Consider the following 24,339-nt stretch of genomic DNA (forward strand, 5'->3'; position numbering starts at 1 on the left):
CAGTTGAGTACTTTTGCGTTGTGCATATACAGTGTATGTGTACGTGTGTGTGTGCAGGCATGACCCGCTATGTGTGTGTGTGTTTGGTTTTCATCATTTCAACCCTCAAATTAAACAACAGCTGCTGGATAGAAATGCAAATGTGTCTGAATTTTTATTTGACTGAGTGAGAGGGACGTCCTTCCAGGCTTCCTTCCTCGCTCCTTGAGAATTCTCTGGTAATGGTTATTTCTGTGAGCGGAGGAGAAGAGTGCTCATTCACTGGAGTTCATAATGGCCTCTCTCTAGCCATGCAGAATAGGATGGGTTTTTTGGGGATTGCTTACTGTCTCTGCCCAGACGTCCGCATTGAACTTGAGCCTGAAACTTTATTTGGGAGTAATTTGGTGCTGACTGACACCCTTCAAAAAGTGCAAATATAAAGAGTGCAGATATGCAAGGAAACATGCATACACACATACAATTGTGCACTTCTCATGCACAAATATGGGTTAATGATAAAAAAAAAATATGGAGCAGAGGCAAGTGGGCAAAACTGACATTTTACCAGCTGACATACAAGCTTTTTATTCATTAAAAAATAAAAAAATTCTAAGTAGCTTTTATATCACATGAAAATGAAAACACTTCAACCTAATAAAACACTCTCGATAGCCTTAAAATTTGTGATTTGGCTGCAATACTATTCAATAGTTTGGTGAAATATTCCCGAACTGACACAATAATGTCAGTTGCACATCTGTATCTATCTAAAGTTTGCAGACATTAGCCACCATAAGCTAACGGTAGGTAAGGCTGCAGCAGAAAAACAACTGAGAAATGGTGCATTTTATTGTTAATAAGTTCATATTTTTGTTATTTCTCATTTGAAATGTTACACACTCTTTAATGTAACTCTTTGAGTGAACATGCGGACATGTGTTGAGCTGAATCCATTTATCTTTTCAGTGTCAGGCCAAAAATCTAATATTTGCACCATGTATATTTATCTGTCTCTAAAACTAGACAGCTTGATATGTTTAGAGATCCAGACATAATACTGAAACTTGCCCAACACTATTTGTCATTTCTAACAGGAATGTAGAGATGTCTAAATCGCCTTATTGTTCTAATTTTCATCATTGGAGTGATTTCTTGCACCAGAGGAAGCAAAAATGTTGTTTTTGGAGTGTGGAGATTGATAAAGTAGCCACACATCAAATTTTATAGGCTCAGACAGTTATTATCGTAATTGCTTTGTAAGATGATGAGGTCATTTGAAATCATATCCTGCTTAGAATCAATTAAGGTGATACAGTAGATATGGGTTTTAAGGTGTAATTGATATATTGATAACACAGCCTACTGTGGGTGATTTGGTTTCATTAAACTAGGCTTTGGATTTTTAAGACCTCATCATCAACAACAAGTCTGAGATTCTGTCATCCATCCTGCATCATCGAACCTACGCAAAACACTGTTGTTCATACGGAAATACTCACTATTCTCCGTAGGACACGAGCCTACTATTGATTTCAGTCTGCCTATTACTCTACCCCCCCCCCCCTCCTCCCTTCTCTCTCTCTCTTCCTCCCTCCCTCCCTCCCTCCTCCTCCTCCCATCACACTCACGCTTCCCACCTCTCTCAGCCTCTCTCGTCTTTCTTGGACTGCAGCAGAGGAACCGCTGCATCGAAGAAGACAAGGAACAAGAAATCAACGGCGCGATGCTTTCTACAGTCTCTGCTGCTGCTGTGTAGAGAAGCAAATCGGGGGGAAACGGACACTTCAGACTCATCGAGCTTTTGCTACGATGCATCTGCTCCTGTCTACATGGTGAGAATTTTTAATCTTTTTTCTTTTGTAAATGTGCCAAACTATAACTTCATCCTTCCTTTACCTTTTAGTGCAACATAGATGGAATCATTTACACGCATTTCTGGATCATTTCATATGCAAAATGGAAAAAGGACATAATGATGAAATGGTGCTTTAAAATGCAGTGCTGTTTTTTTTTTTTTTTTGACAATAAAATTATCAATAAGCAGCCTGTGCGCATGATTGACAGAAAAGTTGGGGAACTTTCTGAGTTGTCCATCTTGACGCGTGCTTGGAATAACAAATTGGCACCACATGAACTATATTTGATCAGAATATTTCATAATGATGTTAAATCAGAGCATATTCTAAGACATGAAGATGATTTATTCCCATTTATTCTTTTGGCAAAGTTTTTTTAATGAAATGCAGAAAAAAAGGATTGTGTGCGTCTTCAATACAAATTTACCAGCATTGTACAGTGACTTTTCGGATGTGGTGGTGGTGGTGGGTGGAGGGGGGGTGATGGAGGTGGAGGTGGAGGTGGGGGTGCTGCTTTACTGACGTGATCAGTGTGGTCATGGAAAGATGAGTAGGCAACGTTACACACACACACACACACACACACACACACACACACGCACGCACGGAGGAGGCAACCCCGAGCTTTCCCGTCCGCCGAGCGCGCACATGAAGGCAGAGTGAATCTGCAGTGAGCTGCGCAGAGAGAGCGAGAGAGAGAGAGAGAGAGAGAGAGAGAGAGAGGGAAAAAGAGAGAGAGAGAGAACAGCTCCATCCATTACTCAGGAGGAGTCAATGCTCGATGCAGTGTGGGGATAGTCACCAAACTGTATACAGCTCCACTGTGCCGCCGCCTCGCAAGGAAGGATTGATTCCCAGGCAGCAGGACAGCCCGAAATCTAATTATGGGACGCGACTTGCGTCAAAAGGCTGCGTGGTGATTGATGTCCCTTCATGTACGTGGTCTGTGGGCTGTGCTCAGCCTGTGGAGCCACTGTGCAGCCCGCATCAGCAGTAGTAAACGGTGCAAGAGGAACAAAGAGGAGGAAAGTGACATGAGTTTTGCATTAAGCTCTCCCTGGGAAGTTTAATTGGATCAAATATGTAGAGATTCTGTCCAGGTGTTTGCTTCAAGGCAACTCTCTGACTGGATAATGGTTTTGTTTGAATAGATATTTGTCAAACACCCAAGTCAGTAAATTAATGTTTGCTTTAGCCCTGTAAACCTATACGGTTTGCTTCAGCTGCAGCAGATGACAGTCCAGGCACCTATTCAGTATGTTTAAGCATTTTCTTTTGTGTGTTATCTCAGCCTCATTTATATTTGGTGACTGGACACAAAAGAGGGTTTGTGGCTGGTTTGCACGGGTCTGCACCACATGTCACCGTGAGGGCCAGGGCAGAGAGTCAGGATGCAATCTGTCTGCCAATCACTAGCCTGGAAAGAGGAGAGAGGGTAACATCATCAAGCCAGTCAAATGTGCAAATGTACCGAAAAAAAGATGGTTGCGCAGGACTGAGCACATGGAGTTTTAATGGCAATGCAGTCAAGAATTGCCCCCCACAATTCCCACCAGTGTAGAATGAATGAATGGCTGTATAGTAGTCTGTACGTTGCTCTTTGCGACTCCTCAACTGTACACTAAATAGGATTCAGTTTTCCGTGGTACATGCCAGCAAAGGTGAGGGTAACAATAGTTTGACCCACAGTTGCTGATCGTTAGATGAGAAGATTGATACCACTCTCATAGGCTATCTGGTGTTCCAGGCCAAGAAACAGTTCTGCACACAACCCTTGTTGTCTTTACACAGAGGACATATAGTACAGTACAATGTCTTGCAGAAGGTGAAGCAAATTTTGCATATAAAGTCAATGAAAAGACGCAAGTAGATTTGCCAAGAGTGGTGTGAATTGACACAAATATGCTATCTATTCTATAAACAGATGGACAGAAATAACAGAAAGAACCAGAGTTTTGGTAAATTCTGAGTTAAGTCAGAGGCTGAACTGAGCACAAATACACAGACACGGTTGGTGCGTCCATTGCTAACTACCTTTGTTGGTATTTTTGGCTGTTTGGGGCAAATAATCGGTACAGTGGTCAAATGCAAGCGAATGAGAGGAGGAGCAAAAAATGGCTTCATGTTCTGTGTGAACACACTTTAAAAGGTGCTAGTAAGTGGGTTTTATAACCTTTCGGACAATCCAGGCTAGCTGTTTTCCGCTGTTTCCAGTCTTTATGCTAAGCTAAGCTAACTGGCTACTGGTGGGAGCTTCATATTTACCGTTGTGAGATGTGACTGGTATCAATCTGTGTATTTCCCAAAATATTGAGCTATTTATTCCTTAAATTTTGCACAAACAAAAAATGGGAACTTTTCCAGTGCAATAAATAGAAAAAGGAAAAAAAAAAAATCACACTTTTCTGTAAACAAAAAACACTATCGGCAAAATATAAAAATACTGAAAAGACAGACAGACACACACTCACACATACACACAGTTTCCATCAGTAGGGCATCCACCCAGGGACCCCCACAGCAGCTGGCCAAGCTCCAGCAGTCGGTAAACCCTCACAGCCATCATTATATACAAGCAATCAGGCAGCGCTGTGTGTGTGTGTGTATGTGTGCACATCAGGAGGAGAACCCAAATTAAATGCTGTGTTGTTTGGTAGTTCCCTTTGCGGCCTTTGTTAATATATGAATTTATGTATTTCTGCTGTTCACTTGCGTTCAGTGGATCTCGGAGCTGTGAGGCATGATTCTGCTGTATAATGTGGTGTGTGTTCATTACTTTAATCTGAACCTCCACTCCGCTGCTCCCCCGGCAGTCATGCTGCTTCAACAGCCTCCCGAGGACGCGTGTTTAAACTGCTTGTTCATCAGCCTGGTTCCCCTTTTGGGAAAGCAGAGCCTATGCTTCAAGTGCCTAAAAAAGTTTAATTCTAGATGTTTGGGAGTAAATTCAAGTTAGTGCAGGAAGTCTTCAGACCTGCAGTCAATTGTAAAAATCACTTATGTCCATATCTGTGACCTCAGCACTTAGTATCTACTGGGTACTAACATTGCGTCATCTGTGCCAGCCTCAGGAAAAAAAGTCTAAACTTGAGTTTTTTCACCTGTTTTCCAGCAGTGGCTTTGCATCATGCTCTTGATGTCAAGGATGTGTGAAATCAACCTGGGATGACAAAATGTTTACCAGGAGCAAAGCTTAATGTTTAAATCCAATTTTTCCATAGATTGCGTGAAGTTTTCCAGTAATGTAGCTACAAACACGACTAAGCTTTTTTCTTTTTTTTGCCGTACATGCTGTGTATTACGTCTACCATTCGCATATTTCAGATCGGATTTTGGCTCCAGCATGTATGGAAGTATTTGAGAAGTTTATAATGCGAGTACGAAACAGAAAGAGAAGTGAAATCTGAATATTATTGTGTGTTTACGTAGCCTCTGGAGCCAATCAGAACAGAGTGGGCTCATTGGGAGGGGGGGCTTAAAGAGACAGGAACTAAAACAACCCGTTTCAGACAGAGGCTGAACTGAGCTGCAGCATAAAGGGTCAGTATACATACAGAGTTTTTTGAACTGTAAATCATGCAAAGATTTTCCAGTATATGAATTTAATTATAGACCTGGAAACGTGCATGTTATGTCCTCTTTAATGCTCAAGGTTGGTTGCGCTTTTTTGAAGATGTTAAATTAAGGGAAAATAACAAAAAAATCTAAGAAAGTAAATGAGAAGATGTTGTTCTTATAATCCTTTAAAGATGTCAATTCAACAGCTTCAACAGCCTTAAAGCTGGAAAAATGTATCTTTACAGATAGAACTCATATTGCACATTAAGCTGCATGATTATAATGGGAGTCCTGTGTTATTTCTGTCAAAAGCCAAACCTCGAGTGTGTAGCATCTGCAGAGCTTGGCGTGTAGTTTCATTCACACGATGTGCATTAGCAAATGCTCACTGCAGCCATCTGTGGGCGCCGCAGAAAGCCTGCAGGGCTCTGCACACACCACTTGCATATTGTCAACCAGTATGTTGCATGCAGATACAGAATCTGTCTTATCTGCATGTTAATATTGCTATTCCCCACTTCAAAAACACTATCTGTTCAGAGAAAGTTTTTTCTTTTTTTCTTGGAATACAGCAATGTCCCGTAGGAAACATTTTCTCCATTTCACAATGCACAGCATGAATATGTCTACCAGGGTCCCAGAGTATGCACCTGCAGAGTGTATGCGTGTGTGCGCGTGTGGATGCGTCTACTGTATGTGTGTGACCGTGTGTGCGTTCGCGTGAGTGATTAATGAACGTAGCTGGATGGCGTCAGCGGGCCATGACAGCACGACTGCGAGGGGAATCATTTCTTCTCTCTCCGTGGACTGCTGATTCAGAGCTCGCAGGAATTTTGCTGATTGCTAAAATCACATCATAAGGGTGCTGTTATAATAACCCCAATCACAGCATCACAGCAGAGGGCGAGGGGAGTCGCCATCAAAAAAGAAATAAAGGCGGCCGTAAACGATATTAGCTTGCCTGTTTATGAGGGGAAAGGCCAAGGTTGTGGGTTGAGGACCATCCCTGGATGAGAGGAGTAAAGTGCTTTACAATGAGGTAGATCAGTACGTGGGGTTGGAAATATCTATTAAAATGGGCAAGACAATTAAAATTATAATGAAGGCAGTGGTGGGAAGTAGCTAACTAAGTATATTTACTCAAGTCCTGTATTTAAATGCAATGTTGAGGTGCTTTGGTTGAGTAAAGTTTCATTTTTGCATCTTTATTCTACATTTCAGAAGGAATATTTTACACCATATTTTTATTCCATCACATTTACCTGACAGATTTGCAAATTAAGCTTTTAAATAAAAAAAAGACTATTGGCTATTGGTATGGATTCCTCTGTGTCAATAGTCCGTTTATTGTTAGTACGGAATTATTACTCATTGGTATTGATTGTGCAAGATCACGTGATTAAATTCAAATTGTTTCAAAGTGGAGGAACGTTTTTGCTTGCAGGTGATCCGCCAATCACTTCCCATGGTTTGGGTTAAAATGGTTAATTTTAGGCACTGGTTAGGGTTCCGGAAAGATCATAGTTTGGGTTAAAACAGTAAAATGCAGTAAAAATGTCCAGTTTAATGGCACTAAAATGCTGACGTGATGGTAAAAAATGTCCAGTTAATGGTCTACTCTGAAAACCGTACTTATAGAACAAACTACTAGAGAAACCAGTCCGGACCAACAGCCTGTGGGCTACTGGCACAGAATACTGTTCAGTGTTAATGGTTGGTAAATTATTGCACCAGTTCAGTAGCCGTAGTCGGTGCCCATTATTTTATAAAATATGATGAAAAATGAATATGATGTAACAGATTAAATTGTCAGATGGTATATAAAGAACTTAAAATTAGCTCCATCAGCCGCAACATTAAAAGTCTGCTTACAGGACGTTGCATCAGCAATAAAGATCTAATAAAAAGAAGACGCCCTCCTGCAGCATAATGAGTACTTGTACTTGTACTAAACAATTTTGACTGCACAACTTCTACTTGAAGTATTTTTACAATGTTGTATTGCTTATTTCAGGCTACAAAGGTAACCGATTTATTTTTTTATTTCCACCAACCAACCTCAATTAATGGATGTGTAGCTCATTCTGTCAGCTGTAGCCTCCTTAAACACCAGTATAGCAAAGTTGACTTTGAGAAAGAAAGGGAGAGAGGAGTTTAGATGTATAGATATACTGTTGACAAGTGAAAATAAATAGCCTCTGCAACCTGATAAAGGAATCTTAACGTGCAATGCAGTATATCAAAATGCAGCATGTAGCCTATAAAGGCTGCAGATATAGCCGCAACCGTACGGAGCACTTGATATAAAGTATGAGACCGAACTTTACAGCAGACAAGTAGGCCGACGGAGCACAGCAGCTCAACCAGCTCAGTCAACAGCCTGTTAGAGCATAATGTGGGTAACAAGTGTCCTGGAAATTTTTGCATCGTTGCCCAAGAACCACACAGAGACATAAAGAAAACATTAATCATTGTTACTTGTTGAAGCAGTTGTAGACACTGTACAATCCATTACACAATCAGTAGCCATTATACAAATGTCCAAATACAAAAACACAAAACAAAAATGCGATTATCGTGCATTTTTGGAGAGACAGCATGTTGTTTAGCCGGCCCTTTCTCTAAAGATTGTGAACACAAACCAGACAGCTTTATACCTCTCCAGAAGCAAAGCTAAAAACAGTCAGGTCCATAAATATCCACTTCCACAAACCGCTACCCCTTCTTACATAATGATCCCACAGAGACCTGATGGTCAGTCAATAACTTCAAATAAGGACATCCTTCAAATTTAGCTCGTCTTGGTGCTTCATGATCCACACAATGTCTAAAATAATAGACCTAAGGCAAAGATATCCCTAGCTAACCCTCAGAACAAGTTCAAGAGTTCAACTAGCCTAAGAGCAGGATTTATTATACCACAGTGTCATAGTGACATTAAATTACACTACACTCATAACCTATTATTCAATTTTCTGTCACACAGGACATCAAATTATTCAAGCGAGAAATGGATTAGGATTGACTTGATAAATGATGAATCTTTAATGAGTAGTTCTTACTTACTAATAAGTAAGTATTAAGCAATTAATCAGTTATCAGGTTGCTCCTGATTCATTCCTCAATAACTACTTACAATTTTGATATTGCTCTTCTCATATCACCCATACAGTCATACAGAAAACAAGTGTATTTAATTCTTTAATATATAGTTATGTTCGCCAAGCAACACTGAAAAAGACAAAGGAATTCTTGGTTTTCTGGACTTTGAATGTAGATGTGGGATACACTGATAAACTGAAACATGTAAAGGTCGATGGGATGAAAGGTAATACAACAGCCCCATAATAAATGTTCAGTTTGTGTGTTGACTTAATGATGTTTTAACACCTTAATTTGAGATGCTGGTATATCATTGTCAGTAGGTAAAACAGTAATAATAAATTCTGATTCTCTCCTGATATGTTTTGTCCTACTGTGCCCTCAGGTGGTGGACTACAGCTTTGCCAAATAGGGTCACACTTGATAATAAGGTCACTTGATAATAGCTCATCATCAGAAAAGAATTGTATAGATGAAGATTGTTCCACCCTGACAGAATTAACAAAACAGAGGTGTCAGGAAGATGCCCGCAGTCAAGAATCAACAGCCAGTACACACCCGCACAGTCCTGAGACCAGGCCCAGTCCGGCAACAAGTGAAAATACCTGTTAGTGAACCATCGGGGCTGTTGCTGTATCATTAACTGAACTATGGTGTGTTGTGTGGAACAAAATATCCTCAAAGCTCTGGATTAAACTAAATATCCTTTGGTGAGGTGATGTCACAAGACTCCACACACTTAAAAAAAGTCCTAAAGATGTACAGTGAGTTGTACCATCTTAACAGAATTAACCAAGCTTGGTCTGTAAAAACCGACACTGTCCTGACAAGAGGCCTAACTAGGCAAAAAGTAAAAAAAAAACACCTGTGTGGACGGGCTTCAATAAATAAACCAGAGGCTCATAAATTATCCATCCTTCACCAGTCAAAGAATTCTTTTGAAACAGAATTGAGCATCCAGAGTGTGTTGAAGGGCTTTTAAAACTTCTTCACATCTAAATATAACAGAGATGTCAAGAATAGAGGATATATTTATTTCTTCTAATATAAAATTAAAAACTAAAAGGTGAAAATGGGATTCCACAAACCTTCACCTGAAAACCAAAACCTCCAAAAGAAGTCAATATATCAAGCAAGAATAGTGCAAAATATTTAGATAATTCTTCATTGATCATTATGCTTTCATGCATGAATTCATTCACTATGTGTCACAAATTTCCTGCTGCTCGCTCTAAAAAAGACAGAGTCACTATGAGTTTATGTGATTAGTTCACATTTAATGGATCATCAAATAATGAATGTTAACTCTCATTTGATCAGCCTCTATGAAACCGTTCTCACGCTGCTCTCATAGAAATATGATGCTGTTTTATTTTTTTATCAAACTGGTAGTAAGATGTACACAGATGGCCGACATGTTGCTCCATGATTCATCAGGTTAGATACACATGAGGGGAGTATGTGTCAACTGCTGTATAGTATGATGTTTAATGCAATCATAAAAAAACAGTTTTGAGAGTGTATTTCTCACACTGCAAAAATCAAGTTTTTGAGTACAAACATGAACTGACAATAAAAAACAAATGATCTGTTACAGTTTCATTAGTTTTGGTCACAGACTTGAGAATTTTGCTCACAAAAGCGGCCTCTTTTTTGCGTCACAATTTTTTTTACTTGCGAATCAAAAAGTTTTGCTTTCAAGCTGAACTGGACGTAATGGGCGGGATCTACGCTGATGGATGAGAGGAGAGTTTCTATTGGTGGGTTTGACTTGGACTGACAGCATGGCTACACCCACAATGTCCTTGTTCTGACTGTAAATACTCCACTGTCTGGAGATGGAGATTTGAGCTACAGGGAGGTAAGTGGACATTAATTTCCCTCTTTTTAATTGAAATGCTTTTAAATGTAGCATAGCATGATTTTCACTTTACATCAGCTTGTCAGTGTCATGGAGTTTGTCGCCATCTCTTTATAAATCAAGCAGCCAACTTGGCTAGCTATGTTTTTTGCTACTAACTGGCTATGCTGTAGGCTAATGGTATGTGTTTTCCCTGTGTGAGGGAGAGAGAGAGACAATATTGGCGGCTTTAATATTTCATGTATCATGTGGTGAGAGTATTTAGGCATGATGAAAAAATATAGGCATATGTAACTAAATAGGCATATTGTCTGGCAAAAGATGTCAAGACATGCACAGCGCTGAATAGAAAGATTTACTTGTATTTACATATACATATGCACCGTAGCTAGATGCATGATGTGAGTAGGAAACTTTTCGACATTTAATCATTATTTTCCTCCATGCAGTATTAATAGAATAGCATGTACCATTTATGATAGTTGATTATTAACAAAATTGTGTCACTTGTGATGTTCTATGTGCATTTATAATAAACCGTTTTCGCATTAGCAGCACTGTGTAACTGAAGACTTGCCACTAGCAGGATGCTCGGGATGCTGCAAGCACCTGAGCCAGAGTCAGATCTGTCAGAGGTATGAAACAAGAAAAAAAATGGATTCTAAAGTATGGTATACAGTGAGTTGCTTAATTATTATAATCTGATAGAATACATATTAATTTATATTAGATTTTCTACAGCATGTGAAAAGACAATGATTATAATAGTAATTAGTGTCTGATGTGTTGTTTTCATCACAGATCCAGTAAACAGAACACCTGCATGATCAGGAACCTGACAGTGCTGATCCAGAACATGGAGTCACTGTAGCAGAGGTGCCATGCCCCTCGTCAGCTGAGGTTCTTGCTGCAGTGCAGCAAGTAAACCCCACCGCGGAGTCCTCTTCTCCTGGGTGGGACATCTATATGCATGTCCTTCAATTGGCCTCATTTTTTGGGCCCCATTAATACTGGATGTACATCTGAATTGCTAATTCCAAAATCAGTCTGCACTTTCAACTAGTCACAAATAAAGCACTCTAAATAGATACTTGTGTGTCTTTTATTTTGCACATTGAAATCATAACAAGGCTACACTAATGACCCCGGGGATTCAATGTTTTTTTCCACAAAAGAACAAAAAATACATCAAGAATAAGCATAAGTGCTGCAGATCATAACACAGAACTAATTTCTCACCTACAATTTAATACATTCAAATCCTGCACCGAACTTAATGGCAGTTTGCAGGAGTGTTTTGAAGGATTCATTGTCTCTGATGTGGGCTACTGGGAATGTGATTGTGTCTGTGCAAGCACCGGGTAACATGCAGTGTGGTTAGGCATGGTGTTCAGACAGCAATGGTCAAATTTCATTGTGATTTTGAATGTTTGCCAATCTGCCAAAAGCAGATGTCTGTGAGCTTGACCAGTCATCCATTGCATGACTGAGGGTACAGTCAAAGTCACCCTACCGTGCCATCCTCAGGTTGTGAGTCTTAAAAAGAAATACAAAGTTTAAACCAGAATAAATCTGATGACTAGCCATCCATGTCATTCTTTAACAAAGAGATAAACTCCATGACATGGAGAAATATAAGTAATAGAAATCATTACATACGGGAAATCTTGAGGTGCTGCATTTAAAAGCATTTCAATTAAAAAGAGCAACATATCGTCATATAACTGCAGCAATCCTCTCCAGTTGATTGTTCTTCCTCTTGCTGCCACCCACTGTACCGGAGTGTGTAACTCCAGTTTAGCGTTTACTGGGAGTGAGGGCATTGTGTATGTAGTCATGCCATGGATCCAAGTCAAACCCACCAATAGAAACCCTTGTCTTATCCATCAGTGTAGATCCCGCCCATTACATCCAGTTCAAGCCCCCAGGAAGAGCGCTGGGCTTTAAAGCCAATTTGACATAGTGGCCAAACCATGTAATTACAATGTCACATGATGCTATTGGGCCCAAAAAGACTAGAAAGGTTTGTAAATCAGTGGATACATTTTTTGAGTGTCCCAACCCCTGCGAAATTACTTCTCGTCTCGGCCAGCAGAGGACTCTAGTGAGCATGCTCCATGGGCACGTTGGGCCCATAGAGCGTGTGCAGTATGTTTTCAGGAAGTGGCTTTTTTGGCTTCATGCGCCACTGAGCAACTTTCATAAGAATGAATGGGGCCCCAACTCCGACACTGTATCCAGTTCTTTTTATACGTCCGTGGTCCACATCAACTTACAAGCAAAACTTTTTGACTCGCAACCAATGAGGATTCTCAGTCAAAACTTTTTGTGATGCAAAAAAGAGGCCTTCGTAAGCAAAATTCTCAAGTCTGTGACCAAAACCAACAAAATTGTAACGGATAATTTGTTTGCAATCCAGATACTTTTATTGTCAGTTCATTTGTTTTTATTTACAAACTAGATTTTTGATTGCAGTGCGAGAGATATGCTCTCAAAACTGTCTTTTATGGTTGCATTAAAAAGACACAAAAATAACTTAATATATTAGGAATCTTGTGTTTTTCCTTCTCAGTTCTGATTCTCTCCCTGACATGTTTTGTCCTGGTGTGCCCTCAGGTGGTGGAGGACTACTACAACAGAAGTACAGCAGGGGTCAGCAATTAGGTTCAACCATGGGCCAGTTTTTTCAGGATTTTTCATTGTGGCCATTAACTGGTGCAGTGGAAAGGCAGGACTATATGTTTTGTTTTTATTTGAACTCATTTAAGAATAAAATTGATTTATAACGCTGTTAAGGACTGTGTCTGAGGGGGGAAAATGTCATCAACACACCATTTCTGTTCGACTGCCAACCATTTGTGTTTGTAAAGAGCAAATCTGTTCTGGTTGTACAGGCTGAAGTTGTTGAGTTCACACATTAAACTTTAATTTCTGGTAGGTTTATTGGACATAGACATAGTTTTAATGCCTATCCTCACGTGGGGGACAGTATCCTTGTGTTTATTTTGTTATTTGTGAAAAAATATGTTTTGATGTCAGCTATGAAAGTGAAAACTTTAATCATGGGGCCAAATATGTTTGCTGCAGGGCCGGATTTGGCCCACGGGCCACTATTTGCCTACAACTGGAGTACAGCTTTGCCAAACATAGGAATGCATGGACAATCGACCTATGTGGTCATCTAATTATGAGGATGTGTTGGCCAAAACAGTCGACCACTATGCCCAATTTGTAATCCAGTTTTACAATAACAGCAAAGTAACATTTGTAATCTCTCATTAGCAGCTATAACAGTGAAATGCAAAGATTTCAAGTTTAATAACTTTTGTGCAACTTATTTTATACAATATTGGACTACACTGATAGTGGAATCATAAAATATATCCAGACTAAAGCAACTACTTGCACAGCATGTTAATGCAGCTTTAATGGAGGAGAGCTGGTTTGATGAGATAAATGACCAATAGGCAAATTATTATTATTATTATTATTGTTATTACTATTATGACACATAATTCATACACACAATCAAATAAAATGACATTCAAGTTTATTTTGCACTTAATTATTGCAGACACAGAACATAGATACTCCCATAATGTAAAGACTAAAAGCACATTTTATAGCAGACAGGTAGATATGGGCTTGATCTCAAACCTTTTGCAGGTTAGTTTGGATGACACTTTATATCATACAGGTGAGCTGTGACTATAAAAAGACATGAGCACAAAATGGACGCTAAGGATTGCTATGGTTGCTATGTTTTGTTCATGTCATACAAGCTTTCTTGTCTGAATGCATCAGTTACTACAAACCTGTCAGTGAGTAAACTTACCGATACGAGTAGAGAAAGAGCGTAAGAAGACAAAGGACAAGATGACTGCAAAACACAAGGTTCCTTTATGAATAAAATGGAGATTCTGAAAAGCCTGATGAAACTGACCCCGGAGGAGAGACAGAAAGAGGTCAGAAGAGGAAAGTACATTGAGCTGAGAGCTGTGGAGATAGGATGCAGAGAAAGAGTTGCTCTGGAGATAGCAGAGAGATGCAAGAGTGAGAAAGAGGACAGGAAGGAAGCAACAGAGAATCAGAGGAGACAGAGAGAAAAACATGAGGTGAAAAGGATGAGGCGTAAGGCTAAACAGAGGAAGGAGGAGAGGAGGGCAAATGAACAAAAGGTCCTAGAGGGACTCAAAGAAGACCAACTGAAGAAAGAGAGGCTTTACTAGGAAAAGGTAATGCTGGTAGAGGAGTAGCTGGTTACAAGGCCCAAGTACACTTTGAACACTCTGAAAATACAGCAACTGAAGAGGCGTGAGGACGCTGAAGTCTGTCATCTGCCAAGAATGGAAGACAAAGCTAGCCCAAATCGCCTGACCTCTGACCTGAAGGTCAAGGAAGAGAGAAAAAAGAAAACTCTGCACCCACGCAGCTCCATCTACCTCCTATTCATTGCAAAACCAGGCCCCAAGCCTGAAGGTTGTTATCCAATTTGTTACATATTTCTTTATCCTACTCTACATTGACCTCATATATAGTTGTACTGTATAGTTGTAACTTGTAATTTTTTATTTGATGACTACATTTTTATCTTATCTTGTCATTAGAAAAACAAGCAACCAAGGCAGTGGGAAGAAGGGGTGTGGAGGGTGCTGCAGCACCACCTAGTGGATGGTAGAGGACCTGCACATTCACGACGATAAATTTAAATAATGATAAAAAATAATAAATAAAAAAGTTTCATTTAATTTTTTTGGTTATTTTCATATTCAGTAATTGGTTAACAGTGGTTCCAAATTGTCAGTACGGTTGGAAATTACGTTTAGGTCTCACATGACCACACACTTGTTGCAAACAAGCACGCAACAGCACGAGAAAATTGCGATGCAAAAGTTTCAGTAGTCAGGTGGTTTTAATGGGAGGTGCTGGAAACAATATTTTTGGAAGGGGGGCGTTGAGGTGTTCTTATATATATATGTATGTATATATGTGTATATTTTATGTATATGTGTGTTTTCAATGCCAGTTTATTCCAACATTTGAATGTACGTTTTCTCAATTTTATCATTAGACTTGATTTTACCACCATCACCTGAAGCTTTTTTTCGATGAGGCTTTCCCTGCTAAAGACGAGGCTTTTTTCTGAATCGCTTGTGTGCAGCTTTTCATTGTTTTCTATGTAATGGTGTGCGCTCCTCTGTCAAAGGGTGCGCTTCAATTCTTTTAACGTGCATCAAAATAGAAAGCTATCCTACTTGTATGTGGGGTGCGTTGGAAAACCACATGAAACAGTGCTTTATAGATAGAGAGAGGGGGACTCGGCCGAGGGACAGGCAAGCTCGGCCAAGAGGTTGCGGCTGCGTCCACCTCGCCTTTTTTTTCAGCATAGCAAGAAGCCTCATCTTTAGGTCAGTGGTCTGTACAGTCGGCTTTCCTCGCTCTTTGTTAGATCATTTATGCATGATCGCAGCCTATTCAAAAGTGGAACTTCAATTAGCCCACTCTGCTCTTACTAGCCAGGTTTTCACTACATTTAAACCCTTGTGGGCCTTTTTTAATGATATAACAGAATGATAATCAACATTAATATTCAGGGAAGACATTTAGCCTGAGTAAGTGTTAGTAAGGGACATGGATAATGGATACGGGGGTGCTGGCCTAAAAAAGGTTAAGAACCATTGATTTATACAGATCTTTTTCATATGGGTGTTGAGGGTGGTATCCCCCCACCCCCAACTCACACATATTGCGTCATTCCCACAGCAATCCTCACTTAAAACATGTTCCCACGGCTATAGTTAAGGTGTGTTGACTTCTTGTATCACCATAGGTGTTGCTTACATCAGCAGTATGTGTTTTATGTAAACGCTGTATAGGTTACTTCAACAATGGACTGGACATTGACTTTTAAGAATTATCTCTGTAGCTTAAACAGCATGGAAAAACTAAATGTCAGCATTAATGACAATTTGCATAAGGAGAAGAGCGGTTAGCCTATCATGAATAATGAAATGTCAACAGAAGAGGGATATCTTTCATGTTCTGCATTGCATTGAAATTCTCTGCGCACTGGGATGAGAGAGGTGGGAGGATAGAGAGAGAGCAGGAAGAACGAAAGAAAGAAGAAGTGAAGAGAGACTGACAGTTACAGAGAGAGAGAGAGAGAGAGAGAGAGAGAGAGAGAAGGTGAATTGAGACCAGGGATTATACACAGACCTGGCTGCCTGTTATGCACCGTTATTCATTTTCCCTCTATTATAAAAAGTTCTCTCAGCGATGCAGTGCAGTGAGTTGATTGGCTATTTTCTTCTTGGCCATTTGGTGCAGAAACTCTCAGAGCATATCATGAGGTTTATCACAGAGTTTGACCTTTAGTCTCAGACGTCAAGCTCTCAGTTGGAGGAGCTGCGTCGCTGGAAATGACTTTTGGAAAGTTTTGCAAAAAGGAGTTCTTGTAGATACTCAGAGTACATGTCTATTCCTGTAATATGCTTTTTGAGGCTATTCTCAGCAGTTCATAAACTACAGCATCTAAAGCTTTAAATAGGTGACCAACAGAAAGAACACAGCTGTGAGGATGAGCTCCTCTATCTTATACCTTAATTTTTATACTTCATATGGCAACAAGTCTTCATGCAGTACCTAAACAACAAAATATGTATTTTGTCAGCACCTTCCCAAATAACCTACTGTATAAGATCCTTACAGAAATGGTTGATAAAAGTGTTTGCTGATCTGCAACCTTTATGGTTATGTTGACATCTAAGCAACTGAAAATATGTGGTGAATGTTAAGGAAAGATTGTGGTTATGGTTAAAAGAGCATTTCAACATCTTGGGAAATTAACTTATTTGCTTTCGTGCCAAGAGTTAGATGAGAAGATCGATACTGTTCTCATATCTGTGTGTTAACTATGGAGCTAGAACCAGGAGGCAAATAGCTCAGCTTAGCTTAGTATAAAGACTGGAAGCACTTCTTCCAACTCGTTTGTTTGGTTTTGGGAACAACATCTGGGAGCTGAGTGGATCAATAAACTTGTACAGTACCTAATTTCATTGGAAACCTTTGGAGACATCCAGGCTGGCTGTTCCTCCCTCTGCCTCCAGTCTTTATGCTAAGCTAGGCTAATCACCTCTCAGCTATAGCTCCATACTGGAAGCACAGACATGAGAGTGACATTGATCTTCTCGTCTAACTTTCAACAAGAGACAAAACAAGCATATTTCCCAAATTGAGAACTATACCTATAAAACAAAGAAACAAACAAAAAAACAATGTTCTAGTGTTAAGGTCCAATTCTTTGTATGCCCAACCAGCGCTAAAGCTAACCCACCATGCTATCTCAGCCTTTGACTCTGAGAGATAAGAGTCATTATTTGCACAGCCACAAGAGGTCACTAGTCAAGAAAATGTAAAGATGAGTCATTTTGATAAATGCTGTTTCTGGTGAGGACAGTCTCACATATTGATTCAGTATAATTATTTGAATTTTAAAGGTAACAGGTAGTAGATATACAAATCAGATATACTGTACACATCAAACCCTCCAGCAGAGCTTTATTGTACTAAAATACTGGCTTTAGCAACTTGTAAAACCACTCACTTGTACGTTTCATTACTGTAGGACATGTTGATGCAGTATAAATTTTTATAGCGACAGATATTGTCCAGAAGCCATAGAATGGAGAGACTTTGCATTCATGGCCAGGGGCAGCTAGTGTCTCATCATCTGGCCGTGCACAAAGTTAGTTAGATCACACTTCCAACTTCCTTTCATTGCTGCATTGCACCAAAGTCTTTCGGGCTGCTTTGCGTTTCTGTGGAGCCCCGGCGCTTATGTTCAAATGACAGATCCCAACTGATGTTTTATCTAATCCAGCAGAGCAAAGTTGAGCAGAAACACCATACATCAACCTGCCTCCGTCTATTTGGGCCTTTAACCCAGTCTCTGCACCTCAGTGTATGTTTTCTATTCCAGGGACTGTAGACATAGATAGAGTAGCATGTTAAGCCTAATGTAGAAAAGATGGATTTTCTTCTTTTTGTTTGCTGATTGACACAAGTGTGTCACGTGACTGAATGGCTGTATGGTTTTATCTTACCACTATTGACATTGAGACACTATGAAACTGAATTCTAAGAATACTTAATTACCATGGGGATATTTCTTCTTTGGCCGATTGAAACTATAGAAAACTATGCTGAACATGTTTTCTTCTTCTGTATATGAATCATTTCACATATTATAGTAGATGATGTTTCAGGTTTCAGTGCTGTTAGTGTTTTTGACTAGCAGACGCCACTGACTTCTGCTCTTCTTGAGGTCAACAGCTAAATTAACAAGATGCATGAAACAATAGACGATGTCATTCTGTTATTTAATTTCAACTTTTAAAACTGATAAACTATGTATTGAATTATGGAGGATGGAGGAAGATACAGAGATCTTGGGCTGCAACTAACGATTATTTTTATTTTCAAAACTGTGAAATAATGTCTTGATTAATTGCTTAATTGTTTTGTCTATAAATGTCAGAAAAATGCTGAAAAATGACCAGAGTCAAAGGTGACGTCTTCAGATGTCTTGTTTTGTTCGACCAACAGTTCAAAACCCAAAGATATTCTGTTTACTATCATTTATGACAAAGAAAAGCATTAAATCACCACATTTTAGAAGTTAACTACTAATCCGTGCAGCTCTACAGAGATCAATGTTTTCCAGTCGTATGTCTGGCAATGAAAATGCTACTTCACATGTGTTTAGCATGTGCAGTATATTTGTATTTGTACGATTTGTACTCTGTAATGGACCCATCAATAACACTATTGCTTAAGGGCTTTTGGGTGTAGTAGGAGGGCCCAAAGATTGCTGGTGTTTCTCTGCAGCAGGCTTTGGGTCTGGTGACTGCTGGCTGCAGTGTGGCAGACAGACGGCTTGGGCCTGATGTGTTGACAGGTCTTCTGAGAGACCATGCCAGTGTCACAGTAAAGAGAGCCCTAAGGGTAGTCAGTCGTACAGGCTGACATATAGTCTGAGCCTCGAAACATGAAGCAGAAATACTCTGACAGAAAATACAGCCACAAAAGCCAGATTTCCAAGAATGTGATATTTCTGAATCCATAATATTAATGAATAAATGATGTCGGGTATGAATAATATTTATTTAAGTCAGTTTAATTCTGTTTTGTGCTCTGAATCTAAAAAAAGCCTTTGTGTCATACCACGCATGATGCAAGCCTGACATCAGAACAATGTAAAACAGAACAGTGTAATAACAGAACCCACTGCTGCAATACAAGGTACTATTTCAACAGTAACAAAGTAATGATAGGAATAAGAACAAGAATGGGGTTGAAATAGATTTGTGATGAAAAGATGATGCAGATAATATTGTAATTGGCAACAATGGTCAGCAGATTAGCAAGCCAAGCAGTAGTGCTTGTTTGGTTATCAGTCATGTGACTCTCATCTTGAAGGTCGTAGCAGTTCGTTGAGAGTCTCCCGCAGCTGCAAAGCAACCAGCAGAAACTCACAAAAGAGGAAATCACCCAGCCACAACCTGTGTTTTTTTTGTATAGAGAAACGAGATATAATATATTGCTTAGTGAGCTTTAGAGGCTAATGGGGTAGCTGTTCCCTCTGATTCAATCTTTGTGTCTGGCTAAGCTAACTGTCTCCTGGCTCCAGCTACATACTTACATATTGTGCTTTTTGTGATTTTCTGTCATTTATACACTGTTAAAATGTTGGGTGTCTATGTTAAACATGGTCAAAGTTCCAAAACTTGAGGTGAACGTATGTAAAAACGCTGCCCTCGAGTCAAAAGTCAGGGCTTCCACCTGCTCTGAATCCTCCATTTACATGTACTTCCCATCCAACTGACGTCAGATTGTTCGCACATACCCACAAATGGCTGTCCTTTCTGTTGTCTTCACACTTTTTTTCTCTTCAAGGTTTTTCTTCATGCTGTTTGCATTACGTTACGTGTTAAATTATGCGCCACTCGCATGTTTCGGATCAGATTCGGGCACAAACATATATCGATGTATTTGAGAAGTTTATATTTTGAGTGAAGAACGAGAAAAAGAAGCAAAATCCTACTACTACTGTTTCTTGATGTAGGAAGCCTGCTGAGGAGAAGCTTCTGGAAGCTGACCAATCAGAACAGAGTGGGCTCATCGAGAGGCGGGCCTTAAACAGACAGGAGCCAAAACGGCCTGTTTCAGACAGAGGCTGAACTGAGGGGCTGCGTAAAGAGTCAGTATAAGATAAATAAGGAGTTTTTAAAACTGTAAATCATGCAAAGATATTCCAGTAGAGCCCCAGAATATAAATATAGACCTGGAAATGTGCATGATATGTCCTCTTTAATGAACAGACATCAGAGGTGGTATCACAAATAAGTGTATTTCCCAAAATGTAGAGCTAATCACATACAGTATATATAATACTGTAAATTTTGTGGTGACTGAGCATAACATATAAAATATTTTTTAAAAAGGTTATTCCAATACTAATATTACTCTTGTAATATTCCTGTTTTGGTGGTGGTGAGTTTGCAGGAGTCCTGTTCAGAAGGTGGTCTGATTGTAAAATTGTTCTTGACTTGGACCAGAGAGCCTCTGTCTGACGCCAAGGGTCACTTATGATGTTACGAGCTTTCTGCTTCGACAACTTGTTTTACAGTAAATGTTCTCTACGGGTGAGAGTGAGATGTCACTGATGCACTGACGCATTTTATCACCTTTGTCACGACACTGCAGTCGGAGACCATAAAGTGCAAAGCAGCGTTGTGGAGGTTGAAGGGGGGTCACCGTGACTTTTTTTTTTCAGATTGCTGCTGTCTTTTCCTGCTCAATGCAGAGACACTACAGAAAACAGGAGGTCATCATTAATGTGCAGCTGTTGATTCTCCAGTGTGGTCCTATCAAACAGTACATGTGAAAAACTTTGTCTTACTGAATGAAGTACCCACTGCTGTCTACAGACCATTATTCAAGGTGTTTCATCTCTTCCCTGAGGGCTGGCTCATCATAGTCCATGATTAGACCCACTGCTGTGAAGTCATCAGTACGCTTATAATTGGTGAATAAAGCACATCAGTGGGCTTAGTACAAATCACTGGAGGGGCCCAATTCACAGTTTGTGTGTAATATTCTGAGCGCGACAGTCCTGGAAATGCTCCAGAAATACTTCAAGGGCACGAGTTGTAATTAAAAGGAACTCTGTTGTTGGGTTGCAGTTGTTAGTTTGCAAGCTTGGCTGACAGCTAATAGACTAAGCACCATTATAGCTTTCTTGCAATCAATCGCATCTGTTTGGATTTTCTTGTTTTTATTTTAATTGCTTAATCAATGGGCTCATTTAAAGTAGCTGTTTCTTTTCCACATAATTCAAAACAAGACTAAGTGCAGGTAGCTTTCATTAAAGTTTCAGAAAATCCTTATTTACTGCTAAAAAGTAAAGGAGTACACTTTGCTATATACAGTACATCCAGATAAAAGAGCCTTGCAATAGATCTTACCTTTGTGAAGCTTGTCACATTCAGTTTATCAGACACTTGGAGGCTCTAGTTTTTGCTGCTTATAAATTACATTGTATTATATTCATAGGTGTCTTAAATTTGTCCACACCTGTTATATTTGTAGTATTGCTACTCACTGTCACATTTGTGGATATAGAGGGTTTTTTTTTTCATATCACATTAAAATCTTCAAGGACTGACATCATCAAGTAGTTTTCACTCTCAGAATACCCAATGACATTGCACAGTTTGTTCTCAATGAATCATTTTCTTTTGTTATTCCTCTCTCAGTAAAGCATGGCTACAGGATCTGTGACACCAGTAAAATAATGCATCAAATTCAATGGAAATTTTTGTGTCTCTGTGTCAAAATGTTCTTTTGCAGTTCCTTCTACTGAGCCAAGAAATACTGCAGTCAAGTCTTTGTGACAGACAGCTTTTAATCAAGCTAAACTTGCTTTTCTCTCTCTCTGTCCCCACAGGCTGACGGTCTCTTCTACTGAGCTCTGACAGGGCTGAGGAGCTTTCCAATTTGAGATCAACTGTCTCCATTTCAGCACTGTCTGGCTGCTCCCATCCAATGGAATTAGACATCATTACTTAATCATTAGTGTCCTGGCAGCTGACTGACCTTTCTGCACTTGGCTGTTTGAACTAAAACTGCCTTAAGTCTTGCTTTGACTGGGAATAGAAAGAATAAAAAAGGTAGCTTACATCTGTTTGATCTGGTGAAACAAGCTTTATAGAGTCGAATTAAAAGACATTTAGTGCCAGTTATCTATTTGCCACGATGGATGAAACTCATAACAACAGGACTTCCTTGGCAAAAGGTGCCAAGGACATCGCTAAAGAAGCCAAGAGGCAAGCTGCCAAAAATTTCAGCAAAGCTGTTGATCGTGCCTCAGATGAATACTCATCGCATCGCAGCTACAATCGCTTCCAGAACGAGGATGAAGAGGAGGACAACTACAATTCTTACACTCAGCAAGACTGTCGTTATGCTGACAACGCAGCCAATGACGATGACGGGGCCTCCAGTGATGCCACAGAGGGCCACGATGACGAAGATGAGATCTATGAGGGGGAGTACCAAGGCGTGCCCGCATATAATGACGGGAAGCTGGGGGACGGAAAAGTGGCTCTGGGCCAGCCGGTCTCTGACAGCCTAAAGAGCCGCAAGGAGCTGGAAAATGAGAGACAGGCAGATGAGGAAGAGCTGGCCCAACAGTACGAGCTGATCATGCAGGAGTGTGGCCACGGGAGATTCCAGTGGCAGCTGTTCTTTGTACTTGGGCTGGCGCTCATGTCAGACGGCGTTGAGGTGTTCGTAGTGGGCTTCGTCCTGCCCAGTGCTGAGACAGACATGTGTGTCCCCAACTCTGGTGCCGGATGGCTTGGTAAGGACTAGTGGAAAAAACCCTTCTTTTCAAATCAATTTCATGATGTTAAGATAAGAAAATAAGCACATTCAATTTGTTTTGTCATTGTCAAACTCTTCAATATCTATATTAATATATTCCCCCCATTCATACTAACACCCCTCTACCACCAGACAGGGAATCATGTTTGTGGAGGAGGGATAAAACACAGAGGCCTAAAGAGTAACTTAACACCCCTTAATAATCTTGTCTTTGCTCAGCTCCAGTGGTTTAGTAACTTCTTACCTTGCTGCAGTGATGCAGAAGTGTACTCTAAGGTATGTCAGTACACCATGACATCACTGTTGAGTGATGACAGGTGCAACACCACATCCAAACACACCCATCAGTGATGCTTGGTGTATTCAGACGTGAAACAGACTTGAAACTCTCAACCATGGCAGTGAAAACATTGCTTTTGAGCCTGGTAGTAAACTATCCTTCAAAAACATAACATATTTTCTGAATCAGCTTCTTACTATGACCGATAGGGTCCGTTTCACATTTTTTGTCCTTGATTTTCTCACTAGTTTGGAGTGGGCAAGGCTCATTTGAAGTGACATGATGTTGTATTTCTTTGCGCCAATCAAGAGCTTAGCAACATTTGAATTAACGAGACAGATTTCCCTGCACTCAGCTCTGAAAAAGGGCGCGATGTCACATTTATGATGCTACAGCTTGTAGTCTGGTAGGGTAATAATGTACTGAAAATGGTGACTTCTGCATTTCTAAACACAGTGCAGCAGTATTTCTACTGGTCGACTGATCTGTCTGGTCAAAGTTGAACAAAGATGAACTCTGACCTGCAGGTTAGAGTCAGCTTGTATATAGATCTACTGAGTGAGAGCTTAAAGCACTTCACTTCATCAGACATGTTCTGAATCTGTATGTGAATTGGCTGTGATATGGATTCACTTCCATAAATAGCGTATCTGTCACACAGTCAGTGTCACTCGCACGGTGAGAACTCCTGATTTTGGAAAGGTACAGCGTGCCATTTGCAATTCATCTGGAGCTAGTCACAAAAGCCATGAATT

General features: G+C 40.0%; 1 protein-coding gene across 1 annotated transcript in view; it reads left to right on the top strand.

The window, feature by feature from the left end:
* Positions 1-1,624: 1,624 nt before the first annotated feature.
* LOC137170798 (synaptic vesicle glycoprotein 2C-like) overlaps positions 1,625-24,339 on the top strand; it is a 58,651-nt gene continuing 35,936 nt past the window's right edge. Inside the window, exons 1-2 of the mRNA XM_067574377.1 lie at positions 1,625-1,814; positions 22,367-23,281. Of these exons, the coding sequence (XP_067430478.1) occupies positions 22,675-23,281 (607 nt within the window). The 5' untranslated portion in view covers positions 1,625-1,814; positions 22,367-22,674. The remainder of the gene's footprint in view (positions 1,815-22,366; positions 23,282-24,339) is intronic.

This window comes from Thunnus thynnus, chromosome 19, assembly GCF_963924715.1.
Source record: "Thunnus thynnus chromosome 19, fThuThy2.1, whole genome shotgun sequence".
Taxonomy (NCBI): Eukaryota; Metazoa; Chordata; class Actinopteri; order Scombriformes; family Scombridae; genus Thunnus; species Thunnus thynnus.